We start from the raw sequence: 23,810 nt of genomic DNA on the forward strand, positions 1-23,810 counted from the left end.
CAGCATTTCTACCCCGAATACCAGCATCAGCACTGGGGCACCCCAAGGTTGTGTCCTCTCTGCGCTGCTCTTCTCTCGCTACACGAACGACGGCACCTCAACGCACCCGGCTGTCAAACTCCTTAAGTTTGCAGATGACACCACTGACATCGGCTTCATCAAAGACGGTGACGAGTCTGCATATCGACAGGAAGTGGAGCGGCTGGAGTTGTGGTGCTGCCGACACAACCTGGAGCTGAACACGCTCAAAACTGTAGAGATGATCGTGGACTTCAGGTGGCATCCTTCGCCACAGCTGCCACTCACGCTGTCCAGCTGCCTTGTGTCAACTGTCGAGACCTTCAAGTTCCTGGGAAATACAGTCACTCAGGACCTGAAGTGGGCGATCAACATCAACTCCGTCCTCAAAAAGGCCCAGCAGAGTATGTACTTCCTGTGGCTTCTGAGGAAGCATGGCCTGCCACCAGAGCTGCTGAGGCAGTTCTATACAGCGGTCATCGAATCATGTCCTGTGTTCTTCCATCACAGTCTAGTTTGGTGCTGCTACAAAAAAGGACAAACTCTGACTGCAACAGACAATCAAAACTGCTGAAAAGATTGTCGGCACCCCCATACCGACCCTTGAGGACGCTGCCAGAACTAAGACAAGAACGTGCAAAATCCTCTTGGACCCTCCACATCCCGGTCACCAGCTCTTCCAGCGCCTTCCCTCAGGTAGGCGCTACCGATCAACGCAAACTAGAACTAGCAGACATTCCAACAGCTTCTTCCCTCTTGCCATCAACTTCTTAAACAGCTAACCTACAATTCCATTGCAACATGCTGCCAATTTTTTCATCTTGAGTTTCTTGTCACATTTCTGTCGGGCCAATTACATTACTCGTGCACTCACTGTAGTTGTCTCGCCACGCTGCACTATTTGCATATCTGTTGTTGACCAATACTGGCCACTCATCCCAGAGTAGGATCTGCCCCACTTGCACACTGACTGAGGAGTATCTGCAACATTTGCACAATTGACGTTGTCCCAGATTATTGCGCTACTCGTCACTTTAAACTGGATACATTCCTTGAAGTCTCGGCGCCCTTTGCACAATGGTCATTGCACCGGACTATTGCTATATAAGTCATTCAAACTGCTCTAAGTGCTAGAGGACTCTGCATCTTTTTGCACAATTGTAAAAAACAAAAACAGATAGCTAGCAAACCTTTATTGCTCAGTGGCTGTTTTTCTCAATGTCTTTATGTCTCAAAAGGGTTCTCTGTCAATTGACTGTCTGTTGTCGTACTAGAGCGGCTCCAACTCTTCTTTTCCTTCCGGCTTGTCCCTTTAGGGGTCGCCACAGCATGTCATCCTTTTCCATGTAAGTCTATCTCCTGCATCCTCCTCTCGAACACCAACTGCCCTCATGTCTTCCCTCATGACATCCATCAAACTTCTCTTTGGTCTTCCTCTCGCTCTCTTGTCTGGCAGCTCCATCCTCATCCTACTACCAATATAGTCACTATTTCTCCTCTGGACGTGTCCAAACCATCGAAGTCTGCTCTCTCTAACTTTGTCTCCAAAACATCAAACCTTGGCTGTCCCTCTGATGAGCTCAATTCTAATTTTATCCAACCTGGTCACTCTGAGAGCGAACCTCAACATCTTCATTTCCGCCACCTGCAGCTCTGCTTCCTGTTGTCTCTTCAGTGCCACTGTCTCTAATCCGTACATCATGGCTGGCCTCACCACTGTTTTATAAACTTTGCCCTTCATCCTAGCAGAGACTCACATAACACACCTGACACCTTCCTCCACCCGTTCCAACCTACTTGGACCCATTTCTTCACTTCCTTACCACACTCATCACTGCTCTGGACGGTTGACCCCAAGTATTTAAAGTCCTCCACACTTGATATCTCTTCTCCCTGTAGCCTCACTCTTCTCCCTCCACCCCTCTCATTCATGCACATATATTCTGTCTTACTTGTTGGTACACACACATCTTCACAGATGTGTAATCTTCATTCCTCTGCTTTGTAGTGCATGCCTCCATCTTTCTAACTGTTCCTCCACCTGCTTCCTGCTTTCACTGCAGATCATAATGTCATCTGCAAACATCACGGTCCACGGGGATTCCAGTCTAACCTCATCTGTCAGCCTATCCATCACCACTGCAAACAGGAAGGGGCTCAGGGCTGATCCCTGATGCAGTCCCACCTCCACCTTAAATTCTTCTGTCACACCTACAGCACACCTCACCACTGTTCTGCTGCCCTTGTACATGTCCTACATTAGTCTAACATACTTCTCTGCCAGTCCAGACTTCCGCATGCAGTACCACAGTTCCTCTCTGGGTACTCTCCTCTCATAGGCTTTCTCTAGATCCACAAAGACACAATGTAGCTCCTTCGTGTAGCTCCTTCTGACCTTCTCTGTACTTTTCCATCAACATCCTCAAGGCAAATAATGCATCTGTGGTACTCTTTCTCGGCATGAAACCATACTGTTGCTCGCAAATACTCACCTCTGTCCTGAGTCTAGCCTCCACTACTCTTTCCCATAACTTCATTGTGTGGCTCACCAACTTTATTGCTCGATAGTTCCCACAGCTCTGCACATCACCCTTGTTCTTAAAAAAATGGAGCGGCTCCAACTACCGGAGACAAATTCCTTGTGTGTTTTTTGGACATACTTGGCAAATAACGATGATTCTGATTCTGATAATGATTTACCAGTTCAATTCAGAAGGCTTCAGTTTCCAATATCAATTTGTTTTGCAATGAGTATCAACAAGTCACAAGGTCAAATCTTGCTCTTTAAACTGCTTGGCTTTGAATTTTATTCTCCTCGGCACTCCATCACTTTTCATGTGTATGCGCTCACACTGAAAGTAAAGCTCCTCGTCTCCGTCTTGGTCCGCTTTACTGTACCCGCAGTGCCTGCAGTGGCAAAAGGAGAGAGAGGCACAATCAGATGACTGCATAGAATAAACACATTTAATTCCAAGAATGTCAATGCAGCAACCGACAATGCATTAAACATATTGTCATCTACAAAAGTATCTAATCATGTCCAGTGCAACATTAAAACGCAATTGATTTGGAGATGCTGGTTGACCTCCCCATGTAAAAAAAAAAAAAGTCAAAACTGTCAAGTCAAACTTGACATTACCATCGTAAATATAACGGCACAGAATCACCTTTAATTGTCATGAACAGGCATCCATGCACACGAAATGTGTTCTCTGCATTTTACCCATCACAGTGAACACATACACGTTAGTGGAACACACTGGACCCGGGTTCAATCCCCGGCCCCGCCTGTGTGGAGTTTGCATGTTCTCTCCGTGCCTGCGTAGGTTTTCTCCAGGCACTCCGGTTTCCTCCCACATCCCCAAAACATGCACGGTAGGTTGATTGAAGACTCTAAATTGCTCTTAGGCGTGAATGTGAGTGCGTATGGTTGTTTGTTTATATGTCCTGCGATTGGCTGGCGACCAGTTTAGGGTGTACCCCATGTCTCGCCCGAAGATAGCTGAGATATGCTCCAGCACGCCCGCGACCCCAGTGAGGATAAGAGGTACAGAAAATGGATATATATGTGTGTGTGTGTGTGTGTATATATATGTGTATATATGTATATATATATACACACACACACACATATTTGGACAATTGTGTAAATGATGCAGATTAGTTAGATTGGTTAGTGATGTAATCCCCGCCAGTCGTTTGCACTAAACTGCTTTTCTATCTTTTCTGCATAATTTCTCTTTGCGATGTGAATTTCTTTTGTCAGCTAGTTTCTAGTGCAATTATACAGGCCTCTTTAGCCTGTCGAAGTTACTTAAGTTTGTCAGTGAACCACGGTTTGTTGTTATTAAACGTGCAAAATGTCTTTGTTGGTACACACACATCCTCACAGAAAACTGATGTGACACAGTCCGTATATTCATCCAGGCTGCCAGTTGAAGTTTCAAAGACACTCCAATCTGTGCAGTCTAAACAGTCTTGAAGTTCTAACTTTGCTTCATAGGTCCACTACTTCACTGTTTTCACCAAAGGCTTCACACATTTCAGTTTTTGCCTTTATGTAGGTAGAAAGTGAGTTAAGCAGTGATCAGACGACCCCAGAGCTGCGCGAGGGATGGCACGGTATGCATCATTTAGCGTGGTATAGCATTGGTATAGCAATGTTGTTTTCCCTGGTCGGACAGTCAATGTGCTATTGTATTTAGGGAGTTTCTGGTTGAGTTAAGCTTTGTTAAAGTCCCCGAGAATAATGAGGAGTGAATCTGACTTAGTGTTGTTTCGTTCGCGAACGAATATTTTTCGTGAACGAACTGAAGCGAATCAGTTTATGAAATGATTCGTTCTTTTATCTTGGCTGCCATCCGCCACCAGGCGAGCGAGTTGGCTGGGAGCGGAAACGGAACTTCTGAATCTTTGGTGAATGACCAATGACCAATGAGCAGCCAGCGTGCAGGCGGGGGAGGGACTTCATTATACGTACTGTCATGTTATTTGCGATTCGGGAGCGTTGTCACTCACTTCGGCGAATGACCGAAGGGCAGCCAGCGTCAGGCAGCGCAGTGCAAGCGGGGGGAGGGTCTTAAGTGAACTGAATGATTCGTTCAGTGAACTGAGTGTACTGAGGAACTGAAGAACTGAATAGTGATTCGTTCAGGGGAGGGACTTAAGTGAACTGAGTGATTCGTTCAGTGAACTGGGGTACTGAGGAACTGAAGAGTGATTCGTTCGTGGAACTTCTTCGTTTGTGATCCGCTAAGGAGCGATGTACTAGTACGATAAGTGATTCATTTGCGCAAGGAAGGACGTACTACGCAGTGAACGTACTCATGAGTGATTTGAACTGCAAGTCCTGACGTCCTCGCGGGGATCGCTTTCACGAGCAGCTTCAAGCTAACTGCTAATATCTGAGTCAGTCAAGCACACGTATTTCAAATAAATGTCCACCGTGGTGGAATGCAGAAAGGTCACGGCGGCTGGCGAGAGCCAAGCTGGACGTAAGCGGACGCGGAAGGATGGAGCTGAGCTCGCTGCATGCATGTTCACAATCACAACCGAAACCGGGTGTTCGAGAGCTTAGGACACACAGTCAATTAGTCAATAATGAGTTAGGTGTCCATGGGCCCCCTTCGTATTCATTTCTCTACTTCTACAGTATGTCACTAGAACAATTAGGGGAATGCAATTTTATGTGTTTATCCAACACCCTTCAGAAATCACTCCAAAATCTTCCAGTCACCCTTCCCATAAGAGTTCTTTATTTTCTCTCTCTTCAGGTAATGGTAAAGTGTCCCAATTCTTTGGTCCAGAGTGTAATGATCTTGTATTTTTAATTTATAATGTTAAAGGTGAATTTAAGCAAGGGGTTTCCAGTTCGAGGTCAGAAACAAATGTGTCACAGGATCCGCATCTATTGGCTTTTAATGTCTCTGTTGCCATTATAGTTCATTCATACTATTTCTTGGCCACATCAGTGTTGTTGTGTTGATATATCAGGCTATACTGTATAGATTGACATAATTTAAAAAAAAAAAAAAAAATGTGATTGAAATAATTATTGTACCTCAAAAATATAAGTCAAACACATTTGTAATACATAATATGTATTACACATCTGTATTAGACTTTTTTAAAATTGAAATCATGCCATATCAAGAGAAATCTACCATAGCAAAGAATGTGTGTAGCAACTTGTGGTGTGTTTGAGTATTTACATTCCTGATATGATGCGTCATCATGCAATCTTTGACACTAAACCTGCTTATCGTGTGACAGATTCCTAAGAAACCTTGAAAAAGAATGTTGGACCTCGAGGGACAAAAAGATGACAATCCATTAGCACAAACATGCTATGACAAGACGGATGTGCATATGCATGCGAGTGACGATGTGGCCTGTGAATAACAGAAAAGCTAATTGGGAATCAAAAATGTTCAAAAGTGGCGAGTCGATGGGGCCCGAGAAAGCATACCTTCTCCCGACGATAAAGCCAAACACCATGAACGCCAGGCTTACGGTTCCTGCCACTGCTACCACTGCTATGATGATGACAGGGTTCTGCTCGCTGGAGACAATTGCAGCTGATGAGAGGGACACGCACACACATAAACATACACAGACAAACATGCAGGAAAAGAGACATACGCAGCATTAACCTGAGCACATTAAAGACTCCAGTTGATGACATGATTGGGCACAGTTAACAGCAGCATTGGGACTGATATGCCAGCCTCTTTTCCCCTCGACGCAACCCCAAAATAGCTGTCGACAGCTCTGACTAGGCTTGAGCCTGGACTGCTGCCATTGTCAAATTAGTGATTTCATAAAAATTGGCATTGGTCAAAAACATTAACTTACTCTGACTCGAGTTGTATAGTAAGTTGCATCTCAATCATCTGGAGAGATACAAAAATCTCCCGATAAGTATTTTATTATTGGGCTGGAAAATATCCATTTACTTTTTTTACTTAAGTACATTTATAAGTGTATACTTTTGTACTTTTACATCACTGGGTGGCTTCAGTACTTTTACTTTTACCAGAGTTGTTTTGTTTTACACAACTATCAGTACTTTTCACACCTCCTGGCCGCCATATATACACATACACATTGGATTGACAAGCACTGTTGTGATTATACTGTTAGCAATTGAATTGTAAAATAATTTGTTTTGCGTAAGGACATTTGTTTTTGTTTAAATCTTTTTATTTCACAATTTTCTTGGAACATAGATTTCTGAGCATACTGTCCAAACAATGTGTCTCCGTAGCTGAGGAAAAAAAAGAACTGTTTTCCCAGGACAGCAAACAATATGAAACGTAAGCGTGAACGGTTTATTAAACAAGCAGTTTCTCTCTCTCTCTTTTTTTTTTTTTTTTTTTTTTTTTTTTTTTTTTTTTTAAAACGCTCAACAATGACATATTGAAAGACTCAGGTAGATATGTGCGAGCCGGCATCCAAGTGAAGCTCCGCAAGCGATGATACAGATTGGCGTTCCTGTCGATCCACCTCGCCTCGCTAATGTACGCTCCCTACCCAACAAAATGGACGAGCTTCATCTTCTGATAAAGACCAGTAAAGACTTCGGACGTTCCGCCGCCATGTGCTTTACGGAGACCTGGCTTTGTGAGGCTGTACCCGATGGCGCCGTCATGCTTCCCGGCTTCCATCTTCACCGAGCAGACCGCGACATGGAATCATTGGTGAAAACAATGGGCGGCGAGATATGCTTCTATATCAACGAAAAATGGTGTACGGACGTCACGGAGCTCAGCACACACTGCAGCCCGCATTTGGAGTCGCTGTTTTTGAACTGTAAGCCGCACTGCTAACGCTCGCCGAACAAGTCAACGAAACACCCGGACTCACCCCTCATTATTCTCTGGAACTTTAACAAAGCTAAACTCAAACACGAACTCCCTAAATACAAGCAGCACATCGACTGTCCTACCAGGGAAAATAACATTTCAGACCACTGCTATACTACGCTAAATAACGCATACCGTGCTATACCTCGTCCTGGGCTCGTCTGATCACTGCTTAATTCACTTAATACCGACATACAGGCAACAACTTAAATGCACGAAGCCTACAGTGAAAACAGTGAAAAAGTGGACCAATGAAGCCAAGATGGAACTTCAAAGCTGTTTAGACTGCACAGACTGGAGTGTCTTTGAAAATTCAGCTGGCAGCCTGGATGAATTTATGGACACTGTTACATCCTATATCAGTTTCTGTGAAGATGTGTGTGTACCAACAAAGTCATTTCACACATTCAACAACAACAAGCCGTGGTTCACTGCCAAACTTAAGCAGCTTCGCCAAGCGAAGGAGGACGCATATCAGAACGGGGACAGGGTAGAGGATGTACTTCCTGCGGCTTCTGAGAAAGCACGGCCTGCCACGGGAGCTGCTGAAGCAATTCTACACAGCGGTCATCGAATCAATCCTGTGTTCTTCCATCAGTCTGCTTTGGTGCTGCTACAAAAAAGGACAAACTCCGACTGCAACGGACAATCAAAACTGCTGAAAGGATTGTCGGTACCCCCCTACCCACCATTGAGGACTTGCACGCTGCCAGAACTAAGACAAGAGCGTGCAAAATCCTCTCGGTCCCTCCACATCTCGCTCTTCCGGCTCCCTCCCTCAGGTAGGCGCTACCGATCAATGCAAACTAGAACTAGCAGACATTCCAACAGCTTCTTCCCTCTTGCAATCAACTTCTTAAACAGCTAACCTACAATTCCATTGCAACATGCTGCCTATTTCTTTTGTCTGAGTTTGTTGTCACACTTCTGTCAGGCCAATTATATACTACTCGTGCACTCACTGTAGTAGTCTCACCACGCTGCACTACGGCTGGTGGGGGCGGTGGGGCCCCTCTCTCTCTCCTCGGGCCTGCTTACTCCTCTTCTCTCCGTTCCTTGACCCGCTGCGGTCGCCTCTACCTCTTCCTGTGGGGGAGCCGGGTGGTCCTCTGGAGGCTGTGGGGCCTGCTGTAGGGATTTTGTCCCTGCCTGGTTTGGGGAGTTCCACCTACCACACTCGGGGACGGGTAGTGAGTAGTGCCGGGAATGTGGGACGGGGGTCCCAGGGTCGGTGCTGCGGGTCTGGGTGGGGCAGCCCTCTTCGTCGGTGGTCGTCTGGCCTGATGGGCCTGACGGGCCTGACCTGCAGGAGTCATGTCTCTTAATCACGCAGACACTCACGCCACTCACTGTATATAATTTTCTCACTAATCACATCTGGGCACATATACATATCAAAGTGTTCCTGGGGGACTTGTATGTCTGTACTGTTTCCCAGTCCGTGCGCCTTGTCCGCCACCCTGCCTACACCCCTGGATTTTAAATGCATCACACACACTCACCTCCACATTTGGCTGGTAGGCAGCAGTGCCTGGCAGCCCTGCCCCCCTCCCCCTCGGCTCTCTGGCCTCTCCAGATTTTAATGCACCACACCACTCGGGGGGGCACTGATACACTGGGTAGGGCCAATGATGGGGGGAGGTGAGTTCTCACTTAGCTTGATGGCGGCGCTCCTGAGGCAGGGCCCCCCCTGGATGACTGCTTGGCGTTGGGGCTCCCCTCTCATGACCCGCTCCCTGGGCCCCCCCCACCCCACCCCCCCCCCCACCCCACCCCCATCATTCCCTTGTCGGGTGCCCCTATCTGTCCTCCTTTCCAACAAACAAGTCAGACTGTCCTGCCCTACGGCTGGGCGGGGACTGGCTGCATCGCGTGCCCTGCAGGTTGGGGTGGGGGTGTGTCTGGTTCTCCTGGGGGTAGGGGAGGGGAGGGGTGGTGGGGCATGTGGGGCAGTGGGGGGAGGAGCGTTGGCTGGGGGGCTGGCATTGGGTCCCTGTGGCACCCATCGGGTGGCCAGTTGTCGGGGTGCCTTGGTGGGGCCGGCGGACTGCCCTGGGTCCCTCAGTGTGGGCCGTATCCTGTCCACCGGGCTAGTCTCGGGTGGACCCTTGGACCCGATCCAGCCCCTCGATTGATTGGGTGGGGTCTTCAGCCTCCGCGGTGCGGGCACAGCAATTACAGGACACTTCTGTCAGTCTTTGTGCATGTAAAATGGTGTCAATTCACTTGCATGTGTCCGCAGGCACACACCCCTAGGACTCTTTCACTGGGTGTGGGGCCACTCACTTATTGCGACAAATACCTCATGAATATGCAAATTGTTTGCGTATCGCCTCACTCATCCTCTCGTCCTATAGACTTTTATAATTTACATAGCCAATCCCACCCCACTTCAGTTGTACTGCCGGGTTCACGACCCTTGTCCTGCATGCTTCTTCTCCTGTCCTTGTCCTATTCAAGCTTGTCCTGTCCTTCCATCACAGGGTGTAGCACTACAGCCCCATGCAACACTCATATTTAATATTTCATTGTTGTCGATGATGTATTCACTTACGTTTCTCATCCTGTTTAAAATTAGTGCTTTGTCTTTTGTCTTTGTTTCCCTCTCCTCACTAGAAACGTTCTGTTCGACTCTGATTCTCAATAAACTTCAATTATAATACTAAGAAACAACAGCAGAAGCATAAAAACTCCACTGTGACACAGTAAAACTTCCGGCATAAAAGGGATTCAGATCTTCCATTCTGCTTGACCTAACAGCTGAACAGGACAAAAAATATTTTAATAAATAAATATCCATCCATCCATCCATTTTCTGAGCCGCTTCTCCTCACTAGGGTCGCGGGCGTGCCGGAGCCTATCCCAGCTATCATCGGGCAGGAGGCGGGGTACACCCTGAACTGGTTGCCAGCCAATCGCAGGGCACATAGAAACAAACAACCATTCGCGCTCACAGTCATGCCTATGGGCAATTTAGAGTCTCCAATTAATGCATGTTTTTGGGATGTGGGAGGAAAGCGGAGTGCCCGGAGAAAACCCACGCAGGCACGGGGAGAACATGCAAACTCCACACAGGCGGGGCCAGGATTTGAACCCCAGTCGTCAGAACTGTGAGGCAGACGTGCTAACCAGTCGGTCACCGTACCGCCAAGACAAGATATTTAATGTTGAAACTGATAAACTATTGATTTTTTTCTAAAGCTTCAGTCATAAATGAATGAATTTAATGCCTGCAACATGTTCCAAAAAAGCTGGGACAGGGGCATGTTTACCACTGTGTTATTGCACCTTTGCTTTTAACAACAATAAGTATTTGGGAACTGAGGACACAAATTGTTGAAGCTTTATAGGTGGAAATATTTCCCATTCTTGCTTGTTGTACAATTTCAATTACAGTTTCAATTTCTCAACACTCCGGGACGTTCATTGTCATTTTTTGTGCTTCATTCATGCACCACACATTTTCAATGGCAGACAGGTCTCGACTGTTGGCAGGCCAGTCTCGTACTCGCACTCTATTGCTATGAAGCCACGCTGTTGTAACAAGTGCAGAATGTGGCTTGGCATTGTCTGAAATAAGCACGGATGGCCCTGAAAAAGATGTTGCTTGGAAGGCAGCATATGTTGCTCAAAAACCTGTATGTCCATCCATCCATTCTCTACCGCTTATCCGGGTCGGATCGCGGGGGCAGTAGCTCCAGCAGGGACGCCCAGACTTCCCTCTCCCCAGCCACTTCCTCCAGCTCTTCCGGGGGGATCCCGAGGCGTTCCCAGGCCAGCCGAAGGATGTAGTCTCTCCAGCGTGTCCTGGGTCGTCCCCGGGGTCTCCTCCCGGTGGGACATGCCCGGAACACCTCACCAGGGAGGCGTCCGGGAGGCAGCCGAATCAGATGCCCCAGCCACCTCATCTGGCTCCTCTCAATGCGGAGGAGCAGCGGCTCTACTCTGAGATCCTCCCGGATGACCGAGCTTCTCACCCTATCTCTAAGGGAGAGCCCGGACACCCTGCGGAGGAAACTCATTTCGGCCGCTTGTATCCGGGATCTTGTTCTTTCGGTCACGACCCACAGCTCATGACCATAGGTGAGGGTAGGAACGAAGATCGACCGGTAAATTGAGAGCTTCGCCTTTCGGCTTAGCTCTTTCTTTACCACAACGGACCGATACAAAGTCCGCATCACTGCAGACGCTGCACCGATCCGCCTGTCGATCTCCCGTTCCATTCTTCCCTCACTCGTAAACAAGACCGCAAGATACTTGAATTCCTCCACTTGGGGCAGGATCTCATCCCTGACCTGGAGATGGCGTGCCACCCTTTTCCGACGGAACCTGTATGTACCTGTCAACATTAATGGTGCCTTCACAGATGTGCAAGTTACCCATGCCATTGGCACTAATACACCCATCCCATGACAGATGCTGAATTTTGAGCTGATAACAATCTGGATGTTCCTTTTCCTCTGGCCTGGAGGACACGATGTCCATGATTACACCAAATTGAAATGTGGACTCGTCAGACCACAACGCACTTTTCCACTTCGCGCCAGTCCATCTCTGAGGGCTTCTCAGGACCCAGAGAAGCTCTTGGCTTTTCTGGGTGTTGTTGCTATATGGATTTCACTTTGCATGGTAGAGTTTTAACTTGCATATGTAGCGGTAGCGACAAACGGTATTAACTGACAATGGTTTTCTGAAGTGTTCCTGAGCCCACGTGGAAATATCCCTTATATGATGCTAATTTTTAATGCAGTGCCACCTTAGGGATCAAAGGTCAGGGGCATTCAATGTTGGTTTTTGGTCTTGCTGCTTACATGCAGAGATTTATCCAGATTGTGTAAATCTGTTGATGATATTATGGACTGCAGATGATTAAATCCCTAAATTCCTCGCAATTGTAAATTGAGAAAGAAAGTTCTTAAAACTGCTGGACTATTTGCTCACGCCGTTGTTCACAAAGTGGTGAACCTCGCCCCATCCTTGATTATGAACAACTGAACCGAATCCTTTGATACCCAATCAAGACACTCACCTGTTTCCAATGAACCTGTTCACCTGTGGAATGCTCATGTTAAACAGGCTTAAAATAAATCATCTGATGTGAGTGTTCCTTCACCAAATTGTGCTCCATTCACCCGTAATATAGACTATACAGATTTATGACTGTAAATCGACCTGCAAGGTGACAGCAATGTGTCAAACTCCAATGTTAAGGTAAAATATACTTATGATTGGTACAGTGAAGATCTGTTTTTTTGTATCTTCCACTGGTTTTGAAAATTTGATCAAATAATGCATTATAATTGTGTACCATAAGTAATGGGAGCATACAGCTTGGACTCATCACTTGATAACGTTTTCGTTGTTGTTTTTCTCTCTTTTTCCATTTCATAAGTTAGTTACTTTGCACAATATTGTGGGTAAAGATACTGAAACAGTTTGAATGTTGAAGGACTGTATAGCCAATTGACAGTTTTGAGTGACAAATGTGGAGAAATAAAGCTCATGTTTGATTATATGCTCACAGTCAAAAGTTATACATACTACAATGGTAAACCTTACCTGTTGCCTCTTCCTTTGTCATTATCTCTAATCTGGGGCCAAACGTTCCATATCCTGCCTGTGTCAAGGCTCTGATCTGGAAAACATAGGCTGTACTGGGCTTCAGATTGTTCACAGTTGCTGATGTGGATTTGGCCCTCACAGTCGAATAGGTTTGGTCCTTCTGATCCTGAAGTAAAAGTTAAATGAGAATAAAATCTATTTGAGTGAAATTTGTACTTCATTACAATTTAAGAGTTACTGTACATGCAACATTGTATGAAAAGCAACACAGAATGAACAAACTAACCAAATACAGTGGTACCTCAACTTTCCAACAGGCCAATGAATTGGATTGACCCAAAATCAGGAACAATATGGACGTGTCCTAATGTATAATTCCACTCAACGTAATAACGCATGTCGTCTCAGCGTACATCACAAAATGTCAGTTCTGTAAGCAACAACTGTGTTTTATGATTTAAAACTGGTGGATATCTGTATATATTTTGGGGGATTGCAATGGGGGGGGGGGGGGGGGGGAAATAGAAGTTTGAATGATTCGGAGGTCCTCCAGCATCACAGATTCTGTTAACTATGGTGGTTCCACTGTACATTTTTCAGACCTGTGAAATTAATGTCAACTAAACTACTTGCAACAGAAGAATTACTGCAAAGAACTTGCTCTACCTGTGCTAAAATATGTCAACATTTCTTTCACATGAACACAGCAAATTGTATATACTGTATATGTACGTGTATACTGTATATATTACCGGTGTCACAGTTAAAGCACAATCTCATGATTAATCACAAAATAATTAGCGCATTGATCATGTATTGGGCGGCACGGTAGCCGACTGGTTAGCACATCGGCCTCACAGTTCTGAGGACCGGGGTTCAAATCCCGGCCCCGCCTGTGTGAAGTTTGCATGTTCTCCGCTTGCCTGCGTGGGTTTTCTCCGGGTGCTCCTGTTTCCTCCCACATCCTAAAAACATGCAGGGTAGGTAAATTGAAGACTCTATAAATTGCCCGTAGATATTTATGTGTGTGCGAATGGTTGTTTGTTTATATGTGCCCTGCGATTGGCTGGCGACCAGTTGAGGGTTTACCCCGCCTCTCACCCGGAGATAGCTGGGATAGGCTCCAGCACACCCACGACCCTAGTGAGGATAAGCGGAACGGAAGATGAATGAATGAATGAATCATGTATTGACTCTGATAAAAATCACACAGTTTCTTTTAACCACACACGCTCCCTTACCTTAACCATGGATGGATATCTGAAATGCGGTGCAGGTTTCTATAAGGTCAGTGATCAGGTCAGTGCGTACACCAGCGCAAAGATAAGTAAGGTGTGCTTGGGGCATATTTTGCTTCAAAAGTCACCCCGATGGGACTTTCGGGAAAAAACGAAGGCAATTTACATATAGTACAGTTTCAAATACCATCTCAAATAAAAATTTGGTATGTGTGGTATATTTGTCGCTTGTGATTAATCGCGATTAATCAAAGTTCAAGTGTGATTAATCTGATTTAAAAAATGTATTGCCATAGTGTGTGTGTGTATATATATATATATACATTGACTTACTTTTTTATAGTATATGATTTCATATTCTGTGATGGCCCCATTGGGTTGCCGGGGCTCCTGCCATGAAAGCTGGATGCTGCGCTGTTGCACTTTCTCCTTGATGACCTCACTGACCTGGGATGGAACTGTTGAGAGAAGAACATGCATGGGAAAAATAAGACCTTTGCTCCTATATGCATAAACAAAGTGATTAATCACCTGCACTGACTCCATTAACAAGCAGCGGCCCTTAAAAAGTGATGACTATCCATGAGAAAAATTTAATGAGATACAAACAATACAATATCTGCATTCCAACGGCAATTTAATTCTGTAAAGTCCATCACATCCACTGGAACCAAGAACACCACAAAAGCTGAGACTACAGCAATAGTGTTCCCTCGCTATATCGCGGTTCGCCTATTGCAAATTCAGTGCATTGCAGACTTTTTTTCATATTCTTCTTCTTTTCCTTTTGACTTGTCCCATTTGGGGTCTCCTGCATCCTACTCTCTAACACCAACTGCCATCATGTCTTCCCTCACGATATCCATCAACCTTCTCTTTGGTCTTCCTCTAGCTCTCTTGCCCGGCAGCTCCATCCTCATCATCCTTCCACCAATAAACTCACTATCTCTCCTCTGGATAAGTCCAAACCATCGACGTCTGCTCTCTGTGACTTTGTCTCCAAAACATCGAACCTTGGCTGTCCCTCTGATGAGCCCATTTGTAATCCTATCCAACCTGGTAATTCCGAGAGGGAACGCCAACAACTTGATTTCTGGCACCTCCAGCTCTGCTTCCTGTTCTCTTCAGAGCCACTGTCTCTAATCCTAGCAGAGACTCTTCTGTCACATAACACACCCTACACCTTCCTCCACCCGTGCTCTGGACTGTTGACCCCAAGTATTTAAAGTCCTCAGCCCTCACTATCTCTTCTCCCTGCAGCCTCACTCTTCCCCCTCCACCCCTCTCATTCATGCACGTACATTCTGTCTTACTTTGGCTAACTTTCACTTCTCTCCTTTCCAGTGCATGCTGCATGCATCCTGTTCCCTGCTTTCACTGCAGATCAAAATGTCATCTACGAACATCATGGTAGATGGGGATTCCAGTCTAACCTCATCCTTCAGTCTATTCATCACCACCACAAACAGAAAGGGGCTCAGGGCTGATCCCTGATGCACTCCAACCTCCACCTTAAATTCCTCTGTACAGTACATTACACAAAACAGAAACCTAAACGATTGTCCATACATAAACTTTCCAATTTAATCTAAGAGCAATTTTATTTGTTAGTTTCCTGAGTTTTAACCCACTTTTTTAATTTTAAATCAGGGTTGAAAACAGAATTGGTAAAGGTGAATTAATCCTTCTTCTTGTCCTTTCAGCTTGTCCCGTTAAGCGTCTCCACAGCGTGCCATTCTTTTCCATGCAAGCCCTCCTTCTCTCTGACACCAACTGCCCTCATGTCTTCCCCCACTGCATCCATCAACCTGATCTTTGATCTTCCTCTAGCTCTCTTGCCTGGCTACTCCATCCTCATCATCCTTCTACCAATATACTCACTATATCTACTCTGGACATGTCCAAACCATCCAAGTCTGCTCTCTCTAACTTTTGTCACCAAAACATCTAACCTTGATCGTCCCTATGATGAGCTAATATCTAATCCTATCCAACCTGGTCACTCCTCGAGAGAACCTCAACACCACCTCCAGCTCTGCTTCCTTGTCTCTTCAGTGCCACTGTCTCTAATCCATAGATCCTGGCTGACCTCACCACTGTCTCATAAACTTTGTCCTTCATCTAGCAGAGACTAATCTGTCACACAACACACCTGACACCTTCCTCCACCCGTTCCAACTTGCTTGGACCCATTTCTTCACTTCCTTACCACACTCTCCATTGCTTTGGACTATTGACCCCAAGTATTTAAAATCCTCCACCCTAGCTGTCTTTTCTCCCTGTCGCCTCACTCTTTGCCCTCCACCTCTCTCATTCATGCACGTATATTCTGTTTTACTTCAGCTAATCTTCATTCCTCTCCTTTCCAGTGCATGCCTCCACCTGCTCCCTGCTTTTACTGCAGATCACAATGTCATCTGCGATCATGGCCCATGGGGATTCCAGTCTAACCTCATCTGTCAACCTATCCATCACTAATGCAAACAGGAAGGGGCTCAGGGCTGATCCACGATGAAGTCCCACCTCCAGCTTAAATTCCTCTGTCACACCGAGAGCACACCTTAACACTGTTCTGCTGCCCTCATACATGTCCTGTATTATTCTAACATACTTCGCTACCACTCCAGACCTCCGCATGCAGTACCACAGTTCCTCTCTGGGTACTCTGTCATGGGCTTTCTCTAGATCTACAAAGACACAATGTAGCTCCTTCTAACCTTCTCTGTACTTTTCCATCAACACCCTCAAGTCAAATAATGCATCTGTGGTTGTCTTTCCAGGCATGAAACCATACTGTTGCTCGCAAAAACGTGTCCTGAGTCTAGCCTCCACAACCCATAACCTCATTGTGTGGCTCATCAACTTTATTCTATCTTTCCCCCAGCTCAGCATGTCACCCTTGTTCTTAAAAATGGGCACAAGCAGACTTTTCCTCCATATCCATTGCCACCTCTCTGAGATGCTTCCATACCTCCACAGGTATGTCATCAGGACCAACTGCCTTTCCATTTCTCATCCTCTTTAGTGACTTTCTCACTTCCTCATTACTAATCATTGCCACTTCCTGGTTCACCACACTTGGCTCTTCTACCCTTCCTTGTCTCTCATTTTCCTCATTTATCAACTCCTCAAAGTATTCTTTCCATCTATCCAGCACACTACTGGCATCAGTCGACACATTTTCATCTCTATCCTTTATCACTCTAACCTGCTGCACATCCTTCCCATCTCTATCCCTCCATCTGGTCAACCTGGATAGATCCTTTTCTCCTACTTTCATGTCCAACCTGGCATACATGTCATCATATGCCTCTTGTTTGGCCTCTGCCACTCTACCTTCACCCGACTGGGCGGCTGTGGGTCAGTAGGTAGAGCAGGTCGTCCAGTGACCAAAGGGTAACTGGTTCGAATCCCGGCAATGACTGTCCGCATGTTGAAGTGTCCTTGGGCAAGACACTGAACCCTAATTTGGGCCTGGCAGCGCCTTGCATGTCAGAAGTTGCCCATTGGGGTATGAATGTGTCTGTGAGTGGGTGAATGTGAGGCTTTGGGAAGCGCTTTGGGCACTGTGATGGTGTAGATAAATCGCTATATAAGTGCAGTTTACCATTTATGTCGCATCTCCATGTATTGCTTTCTCCTTTTTGTGTCCCACTTCTTCTTAGCTAACCTCTTTCCTTGTATGATTTCCTGTACTTTGAGGTTCCACCACCAAGTCTCCTTCTCCCCTTTCCTACCAGAAGATAGACCAAGTACTCTACTGCCTGTCTCTCTGATCACCTTGGCTGTAGTGGTCCAGTCTTCTGGAAGCTCCTCCTGGCCATCGAGAGCCTGTCTCACCTCTTCTCGAAAAAGCCAAACAACTCTCTTCCTTTCTCAGCTTCCACCATGTGGTTCTCTGGTCTGCCTTTGTCTTCTAATCTTCCTCCCCACCACCAGAGTATTCTTACAGACCACCATCATATGCTGTTGATAGAAATTACTGGCTGCATGCTTACACAACATACTTTTTTTTTTTTTATACATCCCATTACAGACTGACATCCAGATCTCCTTATAAACATATAGTTGCATAACACTTAATCGCACTGACACAACAAATGCACAAAACATCAACAGAGTGTACGTTGGAAAATTTACTCCAGGTGCGCTCTCTGCACCCCAGAACCTTCGGAAACATGGGGTCTTGTTGGAGTGTGCTGTTCTATACAAGCAGAACTGACACATTCAATGGCGGATGTACTGACGTATCCCTGCCAATAGTCAACACGTTCATTCGTGAAGTTGTAGAAAATGGGGCACGCTCTTTGTCTCTGAGTGCCGCAATCTCGGTGAGAGCGTCAGACTGAATTTCCGAACGTACCCAGACAATGAAGCGAAGCGAGGATTGGTCCGAGACTGCACATCACGACAGGAAGCAGTATTTGGCCACAAAAAACTATGACGAAAGCTTCTACATCCTCTTCGGTACGGCCGATGTTCCAAGACACGTGCGGGAGAGCCCAGCGGTGAACCTTCACCAACCTTATTGTTTGACTGTGTTTTCGAATGAACTGTTAAACTTTTCATCCGGCCTAATCCTTGAAGAATCCCCTCGACCAGAATAAAAGAACCGGGTAGTAGAGGTTTGAACAGTCGGCAGGCTAAACCCGGGCCGCGACTTTCCTTTGTTCTCTTTTTCTACCTCTAACACTGTCCAGCCACACACTCCCCTCCCACTACCTTATGCCTGGATCAGACGACAAGACAAAATTTGCTCTTTCCCGATTACACTATGTCAGACGACTGGCATAAAATGTTGCCATATCTCAGCCAGACTATGGCAACACGACACAACGTGTGTTCCGATACCACAGCATCCCGTCGTTTATGATCACTGGGCTTTTTATCTTGTCAAATCAAACACTGTTGGAGAGGCGGAACCAGAAAACGTGTCACCGGACAACGGGACTGGATACGCGCCAATGTATTGTGTGGCTGAAAAAAAAGGACTAGACTTTTCATTATGGCGTCGTAGGGCTGTCGTGGGGTCAAATCGTCGGTCGTGGATTATGTCCCACTACACGAAGTTTTGTCGTTCCCGACAAAATAATGTCGGGCCCGATCTGGGAAATCGGCTGTGATAACTAATCGGGTCAATATCGGGGCTAAAATCCTGGAGTCTGATTTAAGCATTACAGTCCATAACCTACTTCATATTACATCGTCTGCACAAGATGTAATCCATCTGCGTGCTTCTTCCTCCGCTCTTGTAGGTCGTCCTATTTTCCTGTCTCTTCTGGAAGAAAGTGTCCACTGCAGCCCTTTCCATCCTTTTTGTCCATCTGTCCCTCCAAGTTACTTTCCTGGATGCCAAATTTACCCATCATTTTTTCATCACCCGTTTCCTTCACCAACATGTCCATTAAAATCTGCAACAATCACGACTCTCTTGTCTGTCTGTCTGGGATGCTCAGAACTACTTCGTCTAGATCCTTCCAGAATTTCTCTTTCACCTCAAGGTCACATCCTACCTGTGGGGCTTTATACATAACAGCCTCAATTTCAAGTTTCAGCCTCATCACTCGATCTGATGCTCTTATCACCTCCAAGACATTCTTAGGAAACGCTTCCTTCAAAATAACCCATACTGCATTTCTCTTCCCATCTACACCATGGTAAAATAACTTGAAGTCTACCCCTAAACTTCTTGCCTTACTGCCTTTCCACCTGCTCGCCTGGTCACACAATATATCACCATTTCTCCTAATCATCATGTCAACGACCGGTAAATCAGTCGATCTACGTTCCTACTCTCACCTATGGTCACGAGCTGTGGGTCGTGACCGAAAGAACAATATCCAGGATACAAGCGGCCAAAATGAGTTTCCTCCGCAGGATGTCCAGGCCCTCCCTTAGAGATAGGGTGAGAAGCTCGGTCATCCGGGAGGATCTCAGAGTAGAGGCGTTGCTCCTTCACATCGAGAGGAGCCAGATGAGGTGGCTGGGCCATCTGATTCGGATGCCTCCCGGACACCTCCCCGGTAAGGTGTTCCGGGCACGTCCCACCGGGAGGAGACCCCGGGGACGACCCAGGACACGCTGGAGAGACTACGTCCTTCGGCTGGCCTGGGAACGCCTCGGGATCCCCCCGGAAGAGCTGGATGAAGTGGCTGGGGAGAGGGTAGTCTGGGCGTCCCTGCTAAAGCTACTGCCCCCGCGACCCGACCTCGGATAAGCGGTAGAAAATGGATGGATGGATGGATGGATGGATCATGTCAACGAACATCCGAGCTTTTCCTCTCATAGTCCCGACATTCAGTTCTAGGCTCTGTGCTTTCCTGTATTCAGACCCCTTAAATTTTTCACTCTTTGTTATAGTGCCGCCATTTAAGTTCATTTTTTGCCTCAATAATCAGAATTTGAATCAGAATCATCTTTATTTGCCAAGTATGTCCAAAAACACACAAGGAATTTGTCTCCGGTAGTTGGAGCCGCTCTAGTACGACAACAGACAGTCAATTTACAAAACACTTTGGAGACAGAAAGACATTGACCAAAAAAACAGTCACTGAGCAGTAAAGGGTTGCTCGTTATCTGGTAATGCCGGTACATTATTTATTTTTTTGACAATTGTGCAAAAAGATGCAGAGTCCTCTAGCACTTAGAGCAGTTCAAAAGACTAATATTGCAATGGTCCGGTGCAATGACCATTGTGCAAAGGGCGGCGAGACTTCAAGGAGTGTATGCAGTTTAAAGTGATGAGGAGTGCGATAATCTGGGACAATGTTGATTGTGCAAATGTTGCAGATACTCCTCAGTCAGTGTGCAAATGGAGCAGATGCTACTCAGGCACATGAGTGGCCAGTATATGCAAATGGTGCAGCATGGGGAGACAACTACAGTTAGTGCACGAGTAATACATAATTGGCCCCACAGAAATGTGACAACGAACTCAAGTCAAAAAATTGCCAGCATGTTGTAATGGAATTGTAGGTTAGGTGTTTAAGAAGTTGATCGCAAGAGGGAAGAAGCTGTTGGAATGTCTGCTAGTTCTAGTTTGCATTGATCGGTAGCGCCTACCTGAGGGAAGGAGCTGGAAGAGCTGGTGACCGGGGTGCGGAGGGTCAGAGAGGATTTTGCACGCTCTTGTCTTAGTTCTGGCAGCGTGCAAGTCCTCAATGGTGGGTAGGGGGGTACCGACAATCCTTTCAGCAGTTTTGATTGTCCGTTGCAGTCGGAGTTTGTCCTTTTTTGTAGCAGCACCAAACCAGACTGATGGAAGAACACAGGATTGATTCGATGACCGCTGTGTAGAATTGCTTCAGCAGCTCCCGTGGCAGGCCGTGCTTTCTCAGAAGCCGCAGGAAGTACATCCTCTGCTGGGCCTTTTTGAGGACGGAGTTGATGTTGGTCGCCCACTTCAGGTCCTGAGAGACTGTAATTCCCAGGAACTTGAAGGTCTCGACAGTTGACACAACGCAGCTGGACAACGTGAGTGGCAGCTGTGACGAAGGATGCCTACTGAAGTCCACGATCATCTCTATAGTCTTGAGCGTGTTCAGCTCCAGGTTGTGTCGGCCGCACCACAGCTCCAGCCGCTCCCCTTCCTGTCGATATGCAGACTCGTCACCGTCCTTGATGAGGCCGATGACAGTGGTGTCATCTCCAAACTTCAGGAGTTTGACAGTCGGGTGCGCTGAGGTGCAGTCGTTCGTGTAGAGAGAGAAGAGCAGCAGAGAGAGGACACAACCTTGGGGCGCCCCAGTGCTGATGCTGCGTGTGGATGAGGTGGCCTCCCCCAGCCTGACCTGCTGTGTCCTTCCCATCAGAAAGCTGTAAATCCACTGGCAGATGGCAGGTGAGACGCTGAGCTGGAGAAGCTTGGATGAAAGGAGTTCAGGGATGATGGTGTTGAATGCTGAGCTGAAGTCCACAAACAGGATCCTCGCGTAGGTCCCTGCACTGTCTAGGTGTTCTCAGGTTGGGGGGATCGTCGCTTGTAATTATTCAGCGATTGGAATGCATGCCAGACTGATTTAGAGTCGTTTGCGCTGAACTGATTTTCCAACTTTGCTGCATAGTTCCTCTTTGCAATGTTAATTTCTTTAGTCAGCTGGTTTCTAGCTCGATTATACAGGGCCCTGTCCCCGCTCTGATATGCATCCTCCTTAGCTTGGCGAAGCTGCTTAAGTTTAGCAGTGAACCACGGCTTGTTGTTGTTCAATGTGCGAAATGATTTTGTTGGTACACAAACCTCTTCACAGAAACTGATATAGGATGTAACAGTGTCCATAAATTCATCCAGGCTGCCAGCTGAATTTTCAAAGACACGCCAGTCTGTGCAGTCTAAACAGCTTTGAAGTTCCATCTTGGCTTCATTGGTCCACTTTTTCAATGTTTTCACTGTAGGCTTCGCGCATTTAAGTTCTTGCCTGTACGTCGGTATTAAGTGAATTAAGTAGTGATCAGACGAGCCCAGGGCTGCACGAGGTATAGCACGGTATGCATTTTTTACCGTAGTGTCGCAGTGGTCTAAAATGTTATTTTCCTTGGTGGGACAGTCGATGTGCTGCTTGTATTTAGGGAGTTCGTAGTTGCGTTTAGCTTTGTTAAAGTCCCCGAGAAAAATGAGGGGTGAGTCCGGGTGGTTTTTTTCAATTTTGTTGACTTGTTCGGCGAGCGTTTGGACATCACAGCACCCCATATTGACAGAAAAAATTTAATTGTTGAAGTTTTTACAGATTTATTAAAAAAGAAAAACCGAAATATCACACAGCTATAAGTATTCAGACCCTTTGTTAAGTATTTAGTAGAAGCACCCATTTGAGCTAATACAGCCATGAGTCTTTTTGGGAATGATGCAACAAATTTTTCACACCTGGATTTGGGGATCCTCTGCCATTCTTCCTAGCTGAATCTCTACAGTTCTGTCAGGTTGGATGGTGAACGTTGGTGGACAGCCATTTTCAGGTCTCTCCAGAGATGCTCAATTGGTTTTAAGTCAGGGCTCTGGCTGGGCCATTCAAGAACAGTCACAGTTTTTCTGAAGCCACTCCTTCGTTATTTTAGCTGTGTGCTTAGGATCATTGTCTTGTTGGAAGGTGAACCTTCAGCCCAATCTGAGGTCTTGAGCACTCTGGAGAAGGTTTTCATCCAGAATATCCCTGTACTTGGCCGCATTCATCTTTCCTTCGATTGCAACCAGTCGTCCTGTACCTGCAGCTGAAAAACACCTCCAAAGGATGATGCTGCCGCCATCATGCTTTGGTCATCCGGCAGGGGCTCAGAGTAGAGCCGGTGCTCCTCCGCATTGAGAGGAGCCAGCTCAGGTGGCTCGGGCATCTATTTAGGATGCCTCTTGGACGCCTCCCCGGTGAGGTGTTCCGGGCACGTCCCACCGGGAGGAGACCCCGTGGACGACCCAGGACACGCTGGAGAGACTATGTCTCTCAACTTGCCTGGGAATGTCTCCGGATCCCCTCGGAAGAGCTGGAGGAATTGGCTGGGTAGAGTGAAGTCTGGGCTTCCCTGCTAAAGCTACTGCCCCCACGACCCAACCTCGAATAAGCAGAAGAGAATGAATGAATGAATGAATGAAAGGATAATAGTGTGTGTAGCGTATACTAGCGTTTGGATTAAACGTCAT

General features: G+C 46.5%; 1 protein-coding gene across 6 annotated transcripts in view; it reads right to left on the reverse strand.

Annotated features, from left to right (window-relative positions):
* The window catches only part of epha7 (eph receptor A7), a 102,693-nt gene that overhangs the window by 37,244 nt on the left and 41,639 nt on the right, over positions 1-23,810 (reverse strand). For 5 of the 6 annotated variants that reach the window (XR_009785437.1, XM_061753979.1, XM_061753980.1 and 2 more), the window contains exons 6-9: positions 14,516-14,640; positions 12,942-13,110; positions 5,987-6,095; positions 2,870-2,925 (exon numbers count right to left, since the gene is read on the reverse strand). Coding sequence is in view for 4 of the 6 variants with exons in the window: in XM_061753979.1 (XP_061609963.1) it covers positions 2,870-2,925; positions 5,987-6,095; positions 12,942-13,110; positions 14,516-14,640 (459 nt within the window). In the remaining 2 variants the exon portion in view is untranslated. Of the gene's footprint in view, positions 1-2,869; positions 2,926-5,986; positions 6,096-12,941; positions 13,111-14,515; positions 14,641-23,810 lie in introns of those variants that run through there. The other variant, XR_009785438.1, reaches the window with a different exon arrangement.

This window comes from Phyllopteryx taeniolatus, chromosome 18, assembly GCF_024500385.1.
Source record: "Phyllopteryx taeniolatus isolate TA_2022b chromosome 18, UOR_Ptae_1.2, whole genome shotgun sequence".
Lineage (NCBI taxonomy): Eukaryota > Metazoa > Chordata > Actinopteri > Syngnathiformes > Syngnathidae > Phyllopteryx > Phyllopteryx taeniolatus.